The 20,943-nt window shown below is 43.8% G+C and overlaps 1 protein-coding gene across 1 annotated transcript in view; it reads right to left on the bottom strand.

The window, feature by feature from the left end:
* The window catches only part of ANKS3 (ankyrin repeat and sterile alpha motif domain containing 3), a 27,911-nt gene extending 7,039 nt beyond the window's left edge, over window positions 1-20,872 (bottom strand). Inside the window, exons 1-5 of the mRNA XM_006897416.1 lie at window positions 20,703-20,872; window positions 13,762-13,960; window positions 13,259-13,380; window positions 11,340-11,421; window positions 7,076-7,211 (exon numbers count right to left, since the gene is read on the bottom strand). Of these exons, the coding sequence (XP_006897478.1) occupies window positions 7,076-7,211; window positions 11,340-11,421; window positions 13,259-13,380; window positions 13,762-13,960; window positions 20,703-20,872 (709 nt within the window). The remainder of the gene's footprint in view (window positions 1-7,075; window positions 7,212-11,339; window positions 11,422-13,258; window positions 13,381-13,761; window positions 13,961-20,702) is intronic.
* Between the last annotated feature and the right edge of the window lie 71 nt (window positions 20,873-20,943).

Raw genomic sequence — 20,943 nt, 5'->3', positions numbered from 1 at the left:
CACATGTATTAATAAAGGTGTTTATTCTAAAAAAAACACAAAGAAAACCCCCCCCCAAAAAAAACAACAAGCTTCAGCCAGTGCTACATCTAAGATGAAAAACCCATTGTTTCCACCAGATGCTTTGCTGTACCAGTCAGATCTGATTTGACGGTACACACACACAAAATAATAAAACTAAAAAAAAACCCATTGTGGTTGATCAGTTCTGACCTCTGGTAACCCTCTGGAGTTTCCAAGGCTGTAAATCTTCTTTAGAGGAGACTGCCCATCTTTCTACTATGCAGCAGCTCGTAGACTTGAACGACTAACCTTTCAGTTAGCCGCCCAACACTTGACCAGCCATGAGACCAAGTGGAACATGAAAGTGCAGGGGCTTGCAATCTTGTTATCAAAGCAAAATTCAGACCAGAAAGCATTTACATAAAACACAGAAAGATGCGTCCTCACCCCCAAAATAAAATCACAGTAATAAACGAAACCTTAAATAGACTAATTTCCACAGAAGAGATAGAAACCATTACCCCATTTAAAAATTAAAAAAAGACCAGGCTCATATTGTTTCATAAGAAAATTCTAGCAAACCGTCAAAAAACAGGAAGATACCACTGCTACAGAAATTGTTTGGGAGCAATTGTTGTTCAGTGCCATTCATTGAATCAGAACTAACTCAGCTGACCCTCCAGTGGGTTTTCAGAGGTTGTAAATCACACAGGAGAAGGCCCATCTTTCTCCCGGGGGACATTTGAACCTTTTGCCTTTGAGTTGCCAGGGCAGCTCCCTCCCCACTAGCCTCCCAGAGCTACTCCTTCTAGAGCACAGGAAGGGAAGATAACCAAGTTATTTTTATGATGCATCTTACTAATGCTTTAAACTGATAGAAGCTGAATAAGAAACAAAAATATACACTAGTATCACTCAGGAACGAGCATCCATATAAAAAACTAATAAGGTCTGACGCAGGCAGAACCCAATACCATGAAAGAGAATATTCACCAAGAGGCCAGGAATATAAGTTTGGTTTAGTATTAGGACAAGTGAACACACCACCATTTATTGTTAAAAACACTCTAACAAAGGAATCAATGGCTTCTTTAACATGATTGTTACTGTTATATGTTGTTGAGTCAGAACTGACCCATTGCTGACCCTCTGGCGGGTTTTCAGAGGCAGTTCATTGCACAGAGGAGATCCCCCTCCTTCTGTGCAGCTGGTGGATTTGAACCATATGCCTTTGGGATTGCAGCACAGCTTCTTGTCACTACGGCACCAGTGCTTCCCTCTCTAACATGATACTATTAAAAATAAAAGCCAACAGCTGACTTAATGTGGCATTTCTACAGAGAGCAGTGATGAGACAAGGGTACCTGTCTATCTAGTCAAAGATGAACAAGGAGTTTAGCTGATGCAATTAACTGAGAGAACCTGTTAAAAGTGTAAGAATCTGAATGAAGGACTAAAACACATTTTGTAGGCTATGCTGTTGTGATGTATCGTTGAGATGGGACCAACTCATAGCTAGGTCAGAGGCAGGAAATCACACAGAGGAAACTGCCCATCTTTCTTCTGTGGAACAGCCAATGGATTTGAACTGCATGCTTTTGAGTCAGCAATGCAGTTCCTTACCCCTAGGCCACCAGAGCTCCCTTTTGCAGGTTACAAGTAGTATTTGCAGTCTCCTCCCAAACATGGAAGGTGGTCATTATCAGAATTTATGGCAGTGAGTTTGCTTTATGTTGTTTATATGGCAACTGTAGTACAGTGAATTAAGTCACAGGCCTTTCCAGCCATGGCAGGACTGCTGAGATCAGCACACAGGCTCCTCCTTATCAGCATAAACCTGCATTTCCCTCTCTCCCTATGTTTCGCTGTGGGAGGCCCAGACCAGATGCATGGTGTCCCTGACAGCCTGCTGCTTGCCTGGAGCCAATCCCTAGCTCCTTAGAAAATGATTCATGAACCATATGGACTTCAACTTCCTCTACTTTGAGATCAGAAGAACTCGATGGTGCGCCCTGTTGAATGTACTCAGAGGGATCACACTTGAGGATCATGGACTGACTGAGAGAAAAACATGGGGCAAAACTTAAAATCACAAAAATGACCAGGCTTGCTGCTAATAGAATCTGGTGGAACTCATGAAACCATGACTTTTTTTATAAACTCTTTGGGCCTAGAATTAAACTCACCTATTTCTTAACTTTCAACCAAACAGCAGACGTTACAGGAACATAAGCATTAGGAAGATACTCACTAGAACTAGGATCAAAAGTGCAGCACTTCCCCAGGAAGAAAATTTAGAAGGCAGGAAGGGATACGACAGGAAGAAAATACGAAGAGTTCAGTCACAACTCAAGGTCAGTAATCTGCAATTAATACCATGAAACAAACCTGTATGAATGAATGGATGGAAAGTCAATTACTTTGTGCTTTTTTTTTTTTTAAGTCAATTACTTTGTAAATCTTTACACATAATACAATAACAAGGTTTTTTTTTAAAGCCAAAAATTTCCAAAATGAGTTATTTACTTTATTAAGGAGGTGGGAGTAGGGATACATCTTAAAGCCCCACCCTAATAAAAGGTATGGCCAAGTAGCCACACTTTGTTCTTCTGGGGGTGTGGCTTACAGCCCCAAATGCTACAGAGAAGACTCCTCTTTTGTTTTGCTCAGGACAGTGCATCTATCCTGACCCAGCTGTTCTGACAACCAACAAACAATGACTTCAGCCTGTAGGAGCCTAGCCCATGTTGCACCAGCCCATGACTACAAGCATCAGCCTACACCAATGACAACCTTGGATGCCCTTTCTCTGACAGTTTTGCTTTTCTATGAGACCTTCTGGTCACTTATAGGACCCGAAGACAGACACACAGTGGGAGGGCTGAGAGGGAAAAGAATAACTGAGGTTAGGAATAATGGAGTTGTACAGCAGTCTGGAGAAGTTGGTAATCCCCCTTCTGCTTTATAGGATACTCTCTTGTACTCATCCTTGTAAAACAAGCTTTTTGTGTAGCAATATACCTGAAAAAACCAAATCAATAATAAATCTAACTCAAACAATGAAAGAATTCTGTAAAGTAGCAGGATATCAAACCAGTGTAAAAAAATCAAAGCTTTCCTAGGTTAATCAAATAAGAACACAATCTATATACGACTTGGCTCTAATAAGGAATTAAAAAAAAAAGAATAAAGCCAGTATTTGACTTAATGTGGCTTCAAAATGAAGAGAAAAAAGAAGTCAAGTCAGTACTAGACTTGACTAGGTTTAGGGATATAGTTATGGCTATGATCAACGCTAGGTTTAGGGTAAAAAATAAGGGTGGGGTCAGAATTAGGATTAGGATATGAGTTAGTTTCAGGGTTCAAAGCTCAAACTCATCAAGTTAGAACTGGCCCTCCACGGGTTCAAGTCTGTAAATAGCATGGGAAGAGATTGCTCATCTTGCTCTCACATAGCAGCTGTTGGATTCAAACTGTCTGCCTCTGGTTTGGTAGAGTAAGTCTTATCCATTAGGCCTTCAGAGGTCCCTAGATTATGGGCTAGGTAGGTTAAGTTTGGGGTTAAGATTGGGCCAGGAGCATTAGAGTAGGTTTAAATTTAGGCTTAGTTCTAGGATCAAAGTTAGGGTAGTGCCAAGGGTTTATTGCTGAAAATGGTTTTCATAGTCATTTCCTTTGGCCACATGGATGGGTGAGATCATACAAATAATATGTGTTAATCTATCCACAAGGGGACTGCCTAGTCTTGCCATTAAATTGAGTTGATTTAGTGGCAGAAATTGGGAATCTCAACACCAATAAGGAAGAGGAAGCAGTGTTTGTCCTTTGGGGGTCAGAGACTACTGTGCAGCCTCAACAGCAGACTCAGCGAGAAGCATAAACTGACATGAGACTAAGGTGACTTGGGACTGCTGCCCCACAAACCGAGGCCTTCACCCAAGTCTGCAGGAGGTTTGAGGGAAGACGCTATAATGTTCAGGACTAAGGGGACTTTGTGACTCTGACCTAAGCCGTGAGGCTGAAGGTCAGAGGGCCTGTACTCATGCTTGAGAAGCTGTCTGGACTAAGGAAGTCTGTTGTTGTTATGTATCTTTGAGTCGGAACCTCCAGCAGGTTTTCAGAGGCAGTTAATCACATGTGAGGAGACTGCCTATCTTTCTCCCATGGAGCAGCTGGTGGATTCGAACTGTATGCCTTTGGGATGCAGTGCAGTTTCTTGCCACAAGGTCACCAGTGCTCCCTTATAGTCTGTTAACCTCCCTAATAAACCCCACGACCATGAGTATGATTTTATAAAGTCTTTTGGCACTGCAACAAATTTCAGACCCAGCAGAGCAGTAAGATTGGTGTTGGAATTAGTACAAGTAGGTGCAGAAGCATGAAGGACCATGTCTGAGATTACAGGAATTAGTTTTGAGCCATGGAAGTTGTTGATGGAGACAGTTTGCCTTTGTGGAATAGGTATAAGTCAGACTTGGTTGTCCTCATTCTGTCTATTCTATCAAGTTAAATTTCGGGGCAGGATTAAAGCTAGGAGTTGGGTTTGTGTTAGGGTTAGGCGAGGAGTTAGTTCTAGGATTAGTTAGATTTAAATGATTTAAAAGAAATCAACAACAAAAAAATCAACAGCTATTACATACAGAGAAAACAGGCCAAGGATGAAACAGTAGAAAAAACCTAATTAGAGCAATGACATACAAGACAAAGTACTTAGAATGAATGTAAGTGATGTGGAAGAGCTCTGGGAACAAGTAAAAACACTCCTGACTACCTAAAAGGAGCCCTGAACTACAACACATCCCTTGTTCTTGGACAGGACAACTCAACAACAGATGTATTTAATTTATTTTTTTTTCTTTTTTTGATGTGTTTAATTTATAAATTTACCATCGACACTTTGATTTTTATGGAGCTAGTATCCTGTCTCCATACCTTTTTAATCTATATGCAGAACAGATCATCCTGGAGGCTGAGCTGTATGAGGAGGAATGTGGAATAAGGATTGGATAATCTGAGTTTTGCAGATAACATAACCCTGCTTACTAAAACTGAGAAGGATCTGAAGTGCTTGCTGCAGAAGGTCAAGGACTGCAGCCTTCAATATAGATTGAAGCTCAGCCTCAAGAAAACAAAGATTCTAACCACTGGGCCAGTTGTCAGTATTATGATAGATGGTGAAGAGATTGAGATTGTTAACAGCTTTCATTTGCTTGGCTCCACAGTCAACATGCTTGATACCAGTAGTCAAGAAATCATGAGACAAATTACACGGGGAAAGTTGGCTGTCAGGGATCTCTCCAGAGTACTAAAGAGCAATGATGTCAGTCTGGAGACTAAGGTGCGCCTGATGCAGGCCATAGTCTTCACAATTGCTTGCTATGTGTCAGAGAGCTGGACAATGACTAGGGATGATGGAAAGAGAATTGATGCCTTTGAGCTTTGGTGCTGGAGAAGAGCATTGAATATACCATGAAGTGCCAGAAGAACACACAAGTTTGTTGTAGAGAGCGTGAAACCAGGCTGTTCCTTGGAGGCAAGGATTCTGAGGCTTCGTCTGACATACTTTGGGCATGTTGCAAGGAGGGACCAGTCCTTGGAGAGGGACATCATGCTTGGAGGGCTGGACAGACAGAGAAAGAGGAAGACCATCAATGAGATGGATTGATACAGTGACTGGAGTAATGAGGGTAGGTGTGTCAGAGAGTAAAGTTGGCACAGTTCAGGTTTCAGGGTTATTGTGTATTGGGTTGCTATGAGTAGCAAGTGACTTGACAGCACAACAACAAAGAAAAGAACTCAAGTGCACACGGGAAAATGAAAAGCAGCTTGGAAGACAAAAAGCAAAGGTATGAGGGGCAGGCAGCTCTCTGCAATGCTGATGCCTCTACAGAGGCAGAGCTCAGCGACAGCGAGGGCTCTGCTCTGCTCCATACCAGCACAGTGATGCGGTGTCAAAATAAAGCAAGCCTTATGCTTTTTTTTATTTCCCAGTGCAGAGAGAGGACGAGACTATAGCTTATTAAGCATGAAAAAACATTATGACCAAGTTTGGAAGACTGAAAGAATGACACAGAGACCCAAAGTGAGCATATATTGTTGGAAAAATGACACTGACAGACTTTCCCGAGATACTGAAAACACAAATTCATTACTGTGGAGTAGGAACAGACCCTTAGTCGACCCTCCAGTGGGTCTTCAGAGGCTGTGAATCACACAAAGAAACTGTCCATCTTTCTTCTATGGAGCAGTGGGGGGATCTGAGCTGCCAAGAAAGTGTGACCTTTGGTTTGCTACACAACCTCCCACAATGGAGGCCACCAGAGCTCCCCTGGGATGGTCATAAGCCTTCAATTTAAAAAAAATAAAAACCAAGGCCTGTATCTGCGGAGTATAATAAAGTGAAGCAAACTAAACGAAATATTCCTGTAATTTAAAAGGGATGGTCTGGTGCAAGACAAAAGCCAGAGGATCAGACAAAGTCCATCACAGCCCCAAGTACTGGTGGAAATTCAGGACTAGACAAAGAAGGCAGCGCAGATCACGTCAAATGAAACAGAAGAAGATACAGTAGAAGTAGAACACAGCAGAAGTGGTCATCTGAAGATACAGCTGAATCCACTTCACACACAAGAAGAGTCTCAACCGATGAAAGACCAGATTGTGAAAAGTGAAGCCAACAAGGATTAGGAGAAAACACTGGATTCATAACATATTCAGGGTGCAGGGCAAGGTTATTATAACTCCAAATCCAGAGGTGATAAAAGACCTAAAAAGACCTTTGACTCTGAACATGTCATCAAACACCTCAGTGTCTCAAAAGGCAAGGAAGCTCAGAAGGTGGTGCTGATGCCTGCATAGGCCAGTAGGTCCTCACTGGGGTCCTCAGCAGGGCACTCAGTGGGTCCTTACTGTGGTCCTCAGCAGGTCCTCTCTGGCGTACTCTGTGGGTCCTCACCGAGGTACTCAGTGAAAGACAGTCTAAACACAGAGGAACAGGTGAGAGCCAGCAGAGGGTTGGATGGGGCTTCTTTCTGTCAGGTGCCCATCCACAAGGCTGCAGACAGGTAGGTACCTGGGCTCCGATAGAGGCTGGCAGGCAGGGCTGGGGCATGGGTGTCGATCAGCCCCACGATCTTCATGTGTCCATACTGCTTGGCCAGCATCCGGGCTGTGGCACCATTGTGGTCTTGGGTGTCCACCTGGACTCCCTGGGAAAGTCATGAAAGGAGTGTTAGGTGCTGACTCCTGGAAGTACCCTCATTTCTAAGAGAGGAGAGAAAGTGAGTGGGGGATGCCAGACTTCAGGGTCAAGCGAGATGGGTACACGTTTGTCTGAAGGCTTGGGAGTCCAAATGAGAAAGGACCGTGACCAGGGCAAGGTCCAGCCACAATCTCTAGACTCTGAAGCACGGCCAGACAGGTTTTGTCTGGCTGAAGTCCACAGTGGTAGACTAGCACCAAGAGGAGGTGAGGGTGAAAACAGAAGGTCCCACCTGCACCCCTTTATCTATTCACCAGAGTCAGATTACCAAGTCAGCAAAGGTAAACAGGGACTTATTTATGCTTACTTTTTTTTTTTAATTTATGCTTACTTAATTCACAGTGAACTTTCACAGGTTTTTACCACATCAGAGATTCTGCGTCTAGGGATGGCTAGTATCTGTCCTCCTCCCAATCCCAGGGCAGCTTCTACAGAAGCAAAGCCTCCTTTCCGACTGAATCACTGACAGGCTAAGCACTGCTTATGTGTGCTTACTCATTAGCCTGCGCTGATGTTTTCCTACAGTTTCCACAGTGAAAAACGAGAGGAAACATGTGGGAACTTACTGTGGAGACAAACCTGAGAGAGATTAAGAAGTGGGAGAGTCTCACTGTGCACAGTCTCCAGGACTGCAGTAACCACGGTGCTATACTCCCACATAATGACCAACTGGGACTGACTATACAACCAAAGCTTAAAGGAGCCTGGGTGGAGTAGTGTCTAACAAGTCAGGATGTAACTGAAAGGCTGTTGGTTTGTATTCATCAGCTGCAGCCTTAGAAACCTGATGGAGGATTGGTATTCATCAGATTTGACTGGAAAGCAACAAGGATATAAAAAAGAAGATTCATGAACTCCCATCCCATTAGGTTTTAAAAAGAGGGATGGGAAGCCTTAGTACCATCAAAAGACAGGCGAGAGTGGAACGTGTCCTTTGTCCGAGACCCTCCCAGACCCAGGAGGCAGAGAGCACTCAGGTAGAGCACCAGCAAGATATAATGAGACAGGGCAGAGAGAGAGGTGAGGCAGGACCAAGCCAGGATGGCATGTGCCCAGGCTTACAGAGTATAGCACCACAGGGGAAGTGCTGGCCATGGGATGAGAGAGCTGAGCACCTTTAGGCTGCAGGAAGGGTCTCATGCGCTCAGTGGGGCACCACAGAACACTTGTCAACTACAAACAGAGAGCTGGGTGGCAGAGTGGGATGTTGTGGCCTGGCTAAAGATTAACACTGTCCGAGCAGGGTAGAGACGAGGTCTGAGCAGAGTCTGGTTGCAGTATTTCCTTGCTGTATTTTCACAACAGCCTATTAATCTAGGTTTTGCATGAGTACAACTAAGTGTTCTGGGGAAGAGAGAACAAAGTATTATATTAAAATGTGCAATGAACTGGAATCAGAAAATAAAAAGAGAAGAACTTGCTTGCCATTTCTCAAGCTAGAAGAACTAAAATATGTCGTCTTGAGTTACAATACTGACAAATCTTAAGTTGAAATCCTATGGAGAAAATCTTGAATGACCAAAGCAGCATCAAAAGAAGATGGCAGAAATACACAGAGTCACTGCATCAAAAAGAACTGGCTAACATGGAACCATATTAGGAAATAGTATGTGATCAAGAACCCATGGGATGAAAGGAAGAAGTTCAAGCTGCACTGAAGGCATTGGCAAAAAATAAGGCTTTATTCAAGCCATGATCTTTTCAATTACTTCTGATGCATCTAAAAGTTGGACAATGAGTGAGAATGACAGAAGTTATCAATGCCTTTAAGTACTGGTGGTAGTGAAGAGCTCTGAGTATCTTATGGACTGCCAAAAGAAAAAAACAAGTCTGTCCTGGAGTCAGAATACTCCTTAGAGGCAAGGATGGTGAAACATTGCCTCACATATTTTGTGCACGGTGACAAGAGGGGCCAGTCCTTGGAGAAAGACATGGTATCATGATAGGTAGAGGGATAGAGAAAGATCCTCAACATTACAGTGACTTTAACAGTGGGCTGGAGCATAACAAAGATTGTGAGGGTGGTTCAGGATAAGACACAGTTCAGATCTATTATTGTTCATATGGTCTCTATGTGCTGGAGACAACTAGATGCCACTGAACAAGAATCAAACCCTCTATCGTCTAATGGACTGACTCAGCTATCCTGTAAGGAGAGTACAACTTCCCCTTGCAGCTGCTAAGGCCATGAATGTTTACAGAAGCAAGTTGCCACACTTTACCTCTGAGAAGTGGCTGAGGGTGAGAACCACAACCTCCAGTCTTCCCTTGTGGATTCGGCTTTTTGTGGTGTGGGTGTCTGTCTATATGCAACATGTCACAGCATGCCTAGCATTCATGCACTGAATTAATTTCAAAGAAATCCAAGTGACCACTGGTAAAGGCTGGTGGATTCTCTGGTTTTTCAGTTATGACAAAGTTATTCCTTTGATGAGTTGTGATGTAATCACTCACTTGATAGGATATGGTGTAATAGAATCATTTCCTTGAGGAGCCCTCATACAGTACAATCATCTCTGTGATGAGATTAGCTATAAGCAGTTATTATGATCAGTATAGAATATAGATGGCTGTCTGGTAAAGCCCTCATGGGTTTTGCCCTGCTTGGATCTCCATCTGGATGGTTACCACCTGACCTCTGCTTCTTTGGATGTGAGCTAGTGACCTGCCAATCCTGGATCTATCAGGCTTGAAGTCAGCAGTTTACCATCTGACCTGCCAGTCTTGAGTTTATCAGCACCTGCAGCTATGTGGGTCAGGGTCTCCACTCTGACATCTGATCCTGGGCCTTGGAACCTGCCAGCCTTTGCTTTGGGATCTCTTTCTATATACACAGCCCACCTATCCACCTAAAAACTGTCATTTTTGTTTCTGTAGAGAACCTAGCCTAGGACAAGTGCTAATTTGATGCTGACTGTATATTCAATGATTTTTTTTTAAGTTGTAGAACGCATACATAGTTGTTGTCAGGTGTCATGGAGTCAGTGCTGGTGCACAGAACCCCAAACACAGCAGGGCAAAACTATGCTCCGTCCTGTACCACCCCTACAAGCTCTGCTTGCTTAAGTCCATTGTGGTAGCCACTGGGCTAGTCCGTCTTGTAAGGGTCTTTTCTCTTTTTTACTGACCTCCACTTGGTAAGCAAAGTGTCTTTTTCCAAGTAATCTTTCTGGTTACATGCCCAAAATATGTGAGACACACTCTCACCATGTTTGCTTCCAAGAAGCATCGAGCTGCACTTCTCCCAATAGAGATGTATTTGTTCTTTTGGAAGTTCTTAGTCTATTCAATATTCTTTGCCAACAGCACAATTCAAATATACAGAATTCCATTTCTGTTCAAAACCAAAATTGATTGTATTTATAAAGATACATACACCTGTACAAGTGGAGGAATAGTCCTGGGGAGACCCTGCATGAGACTAGTGGGTATCCCACTATATATAGTTGGGTTTTTCTGCTTAGTCTTTATTTTTTAAATTACACAGCACTATTACATTTATAGTATCATACTACTACTCTACTCATACTATGTAGTATCATATCATACTACTACTCTACTCATACTACTTAACTCTAATGCTTTTTTTAAAAGAAATTTGTTCTGAGAAGTTATTCTACACCTGTCCACTCTTAATGACTGTCACGCAGTCAGCCCTGACTCAAAGAGAGCCCACATACAACAGAAGAGAGCCCTGCTCAGTCCTAAGCCAGCGTCAGGTGCTACTGTGTCTGCTGATCTATCTCACTTAGGGTCTTCCTCTTCTCTGCAGACCCTGTACTTTACCAAGTTATATCTTTCTCCAGAATAATACTGACTTTTAAAAATCTTTCCTGTACTTGTGGAATAGAAGTATTTCCCACATTATAGGGTAGCTGCTCATTTTTAGCCCCACAGTACTGCTCATGCTGAGTTCTCCAGGACAGCTGGGAAAATGTCCATTTTCCACATAGTGTCCATGCTGTAGACGGAGCAACAGCAGTCCTATCTGTGCAAGGAGGATGGTCCAAGCTCTGCTCTGCTGGCCGAGGCCTTCCTTGTGGCGCCTATATAAGCACACCCTCATGTCACTCACATGGTTTAGGAAATACTGCACGATGATCTCATGGCCAGCTGCTGCTGCTTCCATCAGCGGTGTGAACCCGTACACTGGCTCCCTGTAAGGCAGAGGTCATGATCACAGGAAGAGAGTCATTGCCATAAAGAGCTTCCTATGAAGAGTAAACCAGGTGTTCACATGCATTTTGTACATGCATGTGCACCATCATGCACATACATATATGCTCAGGCACACACATGCATCATATCTCTGATGTGGAGATCTAGAGCTCAAATGATAAAGAGTGTGAGGATAAGGACAGTGGACATCAACATGCCCACTCTTCTAGTCTGTGTCAAGCTTTGGCCTTCTAGATACAAAGTTGCTCCTTGACTTCCTTCCCATAAGCTGCTGGCCCCACCTGCTTTCTCACAGACATTCCCCAACTACCCACAGCAAGTTAGATATCCCCTAAACCAAGTGTTCAACATCCTCCATGAGCCCCTTGCTCCCCAATCCATGGAACTGACTATGGCTGAGCCTGGAAAACAGCCTACCAGACCCTGTGGCCCTCTGGGTGGACAGAGACCCTCACCTTCTCAGTTAGGAGCGGAGGGCATCATAGGTCCTTGGGGTACTCATCTCTAACTCATACTTACCATTCTTGGTCTTGCAGTATTCACTTCTAGTGTGGGAGGAGCAGCTGGCTCCTGGCAGTGGGAAGACTGCAGCCTGAGAAACCTTATGGGGCAGCTGCCAAGTTGGAACTGGCATGCAGGAAAGGGGCTGGTTTTGGTTTGATAGTTAGTCTTCAGACTGTCTTGTGTTTGTAACTTGACTATGACAGTGTGGCAGGGACCATGTGGTCCAAGGGATATACCTGGTCTTTTTTATCACCTGCTTTTCACAGTACACGGGTGAAGTGGAACATTATGTAGAAGTCTGGTGTACCCCACAGCACCCACATCATCACTGACTTATGTGGGGCACTGGCCCCAGGAAGCAGACTGCACAGAAGCAGGTCATGTGTTGGGTCCTGCATGTGGATGGTGGATCACCTTCACCATATGCTTCAGATGACACCACTACTTAAAAGATCAGAATGAATCACACTTCAACATCCAGAGAACAAAAATGCCCCAACCAGACCAATTAACATCAGGATAGATGTAGGAGAAAAGACTGAAATTGTCAAGGATTTAATTTTGCTTGGTTGCACAATCAACACCTATGGAAGCAGCAGTTGAGGTATCAAATGACATACACTAGGTAAAACTGCTATCTTTAAACTACATCTTTAAAGTGCTGAAGAACAAAGATATCACTTTAAAGATTAAGGTGTGCCTGACCAAAGTCATGGTATTTTTAACTGTTCATATGCATTGTGAAAGTTAGAAAATGAATAAGAAAAATCAAAGAACTGATACCTTTGAATTATAGTGTTCGGTACTGAATATACCACAGACTGCCAAAAGAACAAACAGATCAGTCTTGGAAGAAGTACAAGTAGAATGTGCCTTAGAGGAAAGGATGGTGAGATTTCACTTAGGCATGTTATCAGGAGGGTAGTCCATAGAAAAGGATATCATTCTTGGTAAGGTAGTCAGAGACAAAGAGGAAGAATCAGAAGCAAATCTGAAACAAGACAGACTGACCAGTGGCTGTAACACTGGCTCAGGCAGCAGAGATGATGCAGAGGCGGAGGATAGGGCTGGACATGGGATTGCTGTGCTGACCTGACAGGACCTAACAACAACAGTATCAGTTTGAATTTGGTCCCCTAATCTCTAATGATGCCTATAGACAAGGCTTTGTGGACGGAGGAGAGAACACATGTTCTACACTGTGTCTCACATGACTGAAATAAACCCCATTTCAGATTGTGGGCCTGGCCCCACTGACTCTGGCTGGTAGCCCTCCTTGCATCAGAGGAGACACTGAAATTCTCTGCTCACCGAGTGTTGGCATTGGCGCCACTCTCCAGGAGGAACTTGACCATCTGCTGGTGGCCAGCACTTGTACAATGGAAAAGGGCGGTCCAGCCCTGGATGTCCTTCATTTCTAGCTCAGCACCTTGCTTCAGAAGAACACAGCGTGCTTGTCACTGTGCACTGCCCTGGTTGCATGAGTTCAGAGTGATAATGCCTGCTCACAAGCATGTGCTATCTTGGCCCTCCCATCTCTGGACAAGGATGAGAGGTTCTCCCATTTCTGGATAGGGTCTGGGGTGGGATGGGTAGGGTGCCCTCCTGCTTCTGGGCTGGGCTGGGGGTCCTCCCACTTCTGGGCTGGGACCCTCCCTCTTCAGGGCTAGAGTGAGGTCCCTCCCACTTCTGGGCTGGGCTGAGGGCCCTCTCACTTCTGGGTGGGGTGGGGGCCCTCCTATCTTTGGACAAGGGGAGCTTTCTCATCTCCTACCTCTTGGCATGGTCAGGAAGCCATCCCACCATGAGCTCACCTGCAGGAGGAAGTAGGCAACGCTCTCGTTGCCGCAGCTGGAGGCCAGCATCAGCGGGGTTTGCCCTTCTGGGGTGGGCACATTCACATTAACCCCTGCCTCAAGCAGTAGATGCACAATGGTATCATGTCCAATATAGGAAGCATACATCAGTGGAGTCCAGCCGCCACCATTCTTCTTATTCAGATCCAACTCTTTCCTAAACAAATGCAAGACATGCTCACCTCACCCTGCACCACTGCCTGCTGGTCCCTACACCACTGCTGTTGAGCAGGCAAGGCCAGAGGAAGCCCAGGGACCTGAATGGAATCAGACCACCCCAATGTGACCATGTGACAGAGCAGAATTGAGTTCTTCAGTGTTTTCTAGGCACTAACCTTATTTTCCTTATCATCTGAGTGAAAGTTTACAAAGTAAACTGGTTTTCCAACCAACCATTACCAAGTCTTTTGTCTTATAACATTAATTATAATACAATTTGCCCTTTCTACTTTCCCTCTGGAATTCTCATTTCCTTTAATCCTTCTATCCTACACCTTTCTGCCTTCTGGGCATTACCTTCTTTTGAGCTTATGTGGCTGGGCAAAAGAGCAACGAGTGATTCCCTATTGGACAAGTGTATTTTTCTCTCTCACTCTCTCTCATATTGATGGTGAGCAGAAGTGACTCATAGCTGACCTTTCAGTAGGTTTTCAGAGGTGGTAAACTGCACCAGGAAGAAACTGCCCATCTTTGTCCTGCCTGGCTACTTAAATATTTTTTAGTCTTGCTCCATGTTTTTGCCCACTATACCCAGTATTTTTACCATCATCTTTTTTAGAGTGGTAAGGACCACCTAGTCTTTCTTATGTCAGCAATGTGGAATCCTTTAGACTAACTGTCTCAATGCCTATTTCTTTCAGACAGGGAGACACCAAGAGTTGCACCTTAGATGGTTGCTCTAAAGCTTTTAAGACGCCAGTCACTACTCAACAAAGTAGGATGTAAAACTCTGTTTCTGTTATGCCAATTGACCATGTGAGACTTTAAGACCAGGAGCTTAGTTATTATGAAAGCTCATTTTTTCATCCTCATTGGCATCTAATCACAACTGCCTCACTACTGACCCTCTGGATTTCTAAGGCTGTAAACTGCATGTGAAGAGACTGCCCATCTTTCACCAATGGAGGCGCTGGTAGATTTTAATTGCCACAGAGCTCCCTATGGAAAAGGCCACCAACATTTTTTTTCTGGAGGTTCCAACTGAAGGCTTCAGGCTGTCATCATTACAGGAGGACACCATCAGGTCTTCTCTCCTGGGAGGTCTTGGGTGGGTTCTGTGGCTAGCCTAGTTAGCAATCTAGTACTTAACCATTGCCCCATCAGGGCTCCTCTAATGCACAAACACACACGAGCAAAACAGCCCTTAGGAAGTTGACTCAGGGGCCCTCCAGAGAAGATCTAAGTGTCTAAGCTTTATCATTCAAAATGTCTTTCCTAGCCAATGACTGCGTGCTTAACTACTTATTGTACTAAGGAGGGAGAATTAGGATGGTTCAAGCCCCACCCTACTGTTGTTGTTGTTAAGTGCTATCAAGTTGTGGGCAACTCATAGCGACCCTATGAACGAAAGATCTGAACACCTGTATAGCTTTCAGCCTTTCTCGAGGTTCATAGGGTTTCCAGAGGCAAGCTGTTTCAGAAATGGATGCCAGTCCTGCTTCCAAGCTTCTTTTAATCGGGCTCCACCCTACCAGAGGCCTAAATAAGCTCATGCAATCTCAGCGCTAGCTCTCTCTTTATCTTGGGACCTTTGCCTTCAATGGATAGTCTACAATGTTCACCAGTCTCTTCAAAACTGGCCTGCCTATCTACAGTCACATGAGTCATTCAGTCCCCAGATGGGTCTGAGATCTTCCAGCAAACCATTCCAAGAGACACAGAGGAGCTGGGGAAGTGAACAAAGGAGGAGCTAGTACTGTTAGAAATCATGGACTTATACACAGGTATATTTGGGACAAAGTTGACTCCACACTTCTTGTAACTTGTTTGCTACTAATATTAGAATGAGTTATGAATACAGAAGTTAAAACTCTAGTACAGGTGATGCTCAGCCTTGGAGGGCAATGGCTGGGAATCCCCTTTGTTTTCTGGGGTGCAGGAACAGCCCAAGCAGCCAAAACCCTTAGTTCTGCATTTTACTGAAGGGAGGAAAGGAATTGTGAGGGGGCAGGGGCAGGTGCTACTTTTTCAAAGTCTGGGAAAGAAATAAGCCTTTGGATTAGCTTTTTAATCTCCAAGAATAGTGTAAAATTGCCTAAGATAATTGACGTGAATGACTTACTTTTCCCATCCCATATCATTCTGAGTTTTCTTTCTGCAGTTAAAGCAAAGTTTCACTTGTACTTCTTTTACTAAAATTCACAAGCTATAGGTAGACCTGAAACAAGCTATTCTGTCGTGCAAAACTGGCTTGGGGCTGAATGGTCAACCTAGAAATACAAAATTGATGCCTTCCTAATATTTTAGTCAAGCCATTAGTTGCAATACTTAAGGATGCTCTGGGAAGACTATTAAATGATCCAAGAAGTTTAAAAGAAGATGAAACGAGTATACAGAGTCACTGTACCAAAAGGAATTGGCTGACACAGAAGAATTTTATGAAACAACATATGAGCAAGAGCCTATGGTGATGAAGGAAGAAGTTCAAGCTGCTCTGAAAGAACTGGCAAAAAACAAGGCTCCCGGAATGGCCATCATACCAATTGACATATTTCAACAAAGAGATGCTGCCCAGGATACGCCAAATTGTGCCAAGAAATGTGGAGAACAACCACCTGGCCAACTGACTGGAAGAGATATGTATTTGTTCCCATTCCAAAGAAAGGTGACCTGACAGTGCAGAAATTACTGAACAATATCATTAATAGAACATGCAAGCAAGATTCTGCTGAAAATTATCCAAAAACAACTATAGTAGTACATCAACAGAGAACTGCCAGATGTGCAGGCTGAGTTTACAAGAGGCCATGGTACTAGGAATATTACAACTAATCTTAGATGGATCTTGGCTGAAAGCAGAGAGTACCTGAAAAATGTCTATACTTTATTGACTACTCAAAGACATTAGACTGTGTGGATCACAACAAACTGTGGCTGACTCTGAGAAGAATGGAAATCCCAGAACATTTCATTGTGCTTATGTGAAACCTATGCTTGGACAAGGAGGCAGCAGTCAGATCAGGACAACGAGACACTGCATGGTTCAAAATCAGAAAGACTATATGCCAGTGATGTATCTTGTCTCCTTATCTTTTCAGTCTATATACAGAACAGATCATCTGGGAGACTGGGCTCTATGATGAGGAATGTGACATCAGGACTGGAGGAAGACTCATCAACAACCTGCATTATGCAGATGACACAATCCTGCTTGCTCGAACTGAGGAGGACCTGAAGTGCTTGCTGCTGAAGTTCAAGGACTGCAGCCTTCAATATAGATTGAAGCTCGACATCAAGAAAACAAAGATTCTCACCATTGGGCCAACTGGCAGTATTATGATACATGGTGAAGAGATTGAGATTGTTAACAGCTTTCATTTACTTGGCTCCACAATCAATACTCTTGGTACCAGCAGCCAGGATATCAAAAGATGAACTGCACTGGGAAAAGTAGGCTGTCAGGGACCTCTCCAGAATATTAAAGAGCAATGACATCAGTCTGGAGACTAAGGTGCAGGTCATAGTCTTCATAATTGCTTGCTATGTGTCAGAGAGCTGGACAATGACTAAGGATGACAGAAAGAGAATTGATGCTTTTGAGCTGTGGCACTAGAGAACAGAGCTGAATATACCATGGAGTGCCAGGAGAACAAACAAGTTTGTTCTAGAGAGGGTGAAACCAAGCTGCTCCTTAGAGGTAAGAATTCTGAGGCTTCATCTGACACACTTTGGGCATGTTACAAGGAGGGACTGTCCTGGAAGAGGGACATCACGCTTGGAGGGACTGTCCTTGAAGAGGGACATCACACTTGGAAGGGTGGAGGGACAGAGAAAGAGAGGAAGACCATCAATGAGATAGACTGATTCAGTGACTGGAGTAATGAGGGTAGGTGTGTCAGAAGAGAGTAAAGTTGGCACAGAATAGAGCAGGTTTCAGGGCTACTGTACATAGCATCACTATGAGTTGCTAGTGATTCGACAGCACAAAACAGTTAACAATATTTTAGATCTGTTTTTTATATATTCTCCCTACGCAAATGTTAGAGCTCAGTTTTTTGTTGGTTTGATTCCCTCCCCCTCTTTAGGGTAAAGTAATTAAAAGTTTCTATTTATATCAAGTACAAGATAAGAAAGACTGGGAGAATGGTTCTCTTTTATAGTGTCTGAGCCTTCAAAAGAGAAAAGGAAAAACTACTTGTAAATGGTAGTAGTACAATATCTCAAAAGTCCAATTGAGAACCGTATGTGAATTTGGGGTGTGTGTGTGTGTGTGTGTGTGCCATCTGACTGGAAAAGATCGATAGTTGTTCCTATTCCAAAGAAAGGTGCCCCAATGGAGTGCGGAAATTATTGAACAATATCGTATGCAAGCAAGATTCTGCTGAAAATTATCCAAAAACGTTTGAAACAATATTTCAACAGAGAATTGCCAGATGTGCAGGCTGGATTTAAAAGAGGTCATGGTACTAGGGATATTATAGCTAATGTTAGATGGATCTTGGCAGAAAGCAGAGAATACCAGAAGAATGTCTATCTGTGCTTCATTAGACTATGCAAAGGTTTTTGACTGTGTGGATCAAAACAAGCTGTGGCTGACTCAGAAGAATGGGAATCCCAGAACATTTGACTGTCTTAAGGCAAAAACTATATGTGGACAAGAGGCAGTTGTCACAACAGAGCAAGGAGACACTACATGGTTTAAAATCAAGAAGGGAGTCTGTCAGGGATGTATTTTGTCTCCATACCTTTTCAATCTGTATGCAGAACAGATCATCCGAGATGCTGGGCTGTACAAGGAGGAATGTGGCATCAGGACTGGTGGAAGATTCCCAACAATCTGTGTTATACAGATGACACAACCCTGCTTGCTGAAACTGAGGAGGATCTGAAGTGCTTGCTGCAGAAGGTCAAGGACTGTAGCCTCCTATATGGAGTGAAGCTCAACATCAAGAAAACAAAGACTCTCACCACTGGGCCAATTGGCAGCATCAGTATGGATGGTGAAGAGATTGAGATAGCTAACAGTTTTCGTTTGCTTGGCTCCACAATCAACACTCTTGGTAACAGCAGCCAGGAAATCAAGAGACGAATTGCACTGGGAAAGTCAGCTGTGAGGGACCTCTCAAGAGTACTGAAGAGCAACGACGTCAGGCTGGAGACTAAGGTGCGCCTGATTCGGGCTACAGTCTTCGCAATTACGTGCTATGCATCAGAGTTGGACAGTGAATAGTGATGATAGAAAGAGAATTGATGCCTTTGAGCTGTGGTGCTGGAGAAGAGTGTTGAATACACCATGGACTGCTAGAAGAACAAACAGGTTTGTCCCAGAGAAGGTAAAGCCGGAATGCTCCTTGGAGTCAAGGATTCTGAAGCTTCCTCTGACATACTTTGGGCATGTTGCAAGGAGGGACTGGTCCTTAGAGAGGGACATCACGTATGGCAGAGTGGAGGGGCGGCAAAGGAGAGGAAGACCTTTGATGAGATGGACTGATTCTGTGACTGGAGTGGCGGGAATAAGTGCATTTGAGATGGCTAGGTTGGCACAGGATAGAACGGTGTTTAGAGCTCTTGTACATAGGGTCGCCATGAGTTGCAAGCGACTCGATGGCACATAACAACAACATATATAGATATACACACACACACATACACAGATATATCCTGAAATAAAGATTCATTAACAGAAAAAAAAGGTTCCTATACAGTCCATGCATTTATTAGAGAGTTGGAAAATGACCAGGGATGATAAAAGGAGAATTGATGCCTTTGAGCTGTGGTGTTGGAGAAGATTATTGAATATACTATGGACTACTAAGAAAACAAACAGGTTCGTCCTAGAGAGGGTTAAACCAGGCTGCTACTTGGAGGCAAGGATTCTGAAGTTTCATCTGACATGCTTTGGACATGTTGCAAGGAGGGACCAATCCTTGGAGAAGGATGTCATGGTTGGGAGGATGGAGGGACCCTCTATGAGGTGGACTGATTCAGTGACTGAGGTAGTTGGGGTAGGCGTGTAGGAGGCGGTGAGATTGGCACACGATAGAGCAGGGCTTAGGGCTGTTGTACATAGGATCGCTATGAATTGCAGGTGACTTGATGGCACATAACAACAACAACAATTTAAAGCTGACTTGCAAATCCTTGGATTTATAATGAAATGCACTGTTCAGGTTTTTTTAATGTATGAAGCAAACAGATAAACTATTTTTTTATAATTAAAAAAAAAAAGATAAAACCCAACCCCTTTCCGTCCCTTCAGCAATCCTGAGGTAAAAGAAGATCCTCAAGTTATCAGTTACTAGCTTTTCTCTTAAAAATTTTTGTAAGAAATTAGATGTTATGGTGGCCTAGTGGTAAGGAGCTACATGGCCAATCCAAAGGCAAGCGGTTCAAATCCATCAGCTGCTCTGCAGGAGAAAGATGTGCAGTCTCCTCCCATGAGATTTACTGCCTCTGAAAACCTGCTTCAGGGTTAGCTAAGGATTAATTCTGACTTGACAGTACATAATATGCACACATTGTCTTGGAAGTTTAAAGTCTGAAATATTTACTTGCCAATGAAGATTTTACATCCCTCCTCTTCTCCTGGAAATAACTGCTGCCTTCCTTGAGAATGCTCCACAAAAATAGGTTAGCTTGCCCCACACACAAGGAATGTTAATTTAAGGTATGCTCACATGGAATCTGAGCTAAGTCACCATAGCCAGCTCAGAGAATGGACATTTCCCAGGCCCTCTTACCGCTGGACACACTCCTTCACCACCTCGTACTGGCCAATGGATGCAGCAGTGTGCAGATCCAAGGGGACATCCAGCTCCTCCCAGCTGACCTGTGCACCGAGCCCATGCCACATGGATAAGCTACAGTTCAGAAGTTCTGGTTCACTTGCCTCATCACTCAGCTCCGACATGACTGCAGAGGGAGGCACAAGAGTTAGGTCTTTCCTTCCTGGATGTTCTGGGATATGAAATGATATGGCTT

This window comes from Elephantulus edwardii, unplaced genomic scaffold (assembly GCF_000299155.1).
Source record: "Elephantulus edwardii isolate Elephantulus edwardi_28Jun2011 unplaced genomic scaffold, EleEdw1.0 scaffold00209, whole genome shotgun sequence".
Lineage (NCBI taxonomy): Eukaryota > Metazoa > Chordata > Mammalia > Macroscelidea > Macroscelididae > Elephantulus > Elephantulus edwardii.
This window is presented reverse-complemented; position numbering and strand designations above follow the sequence as displayed.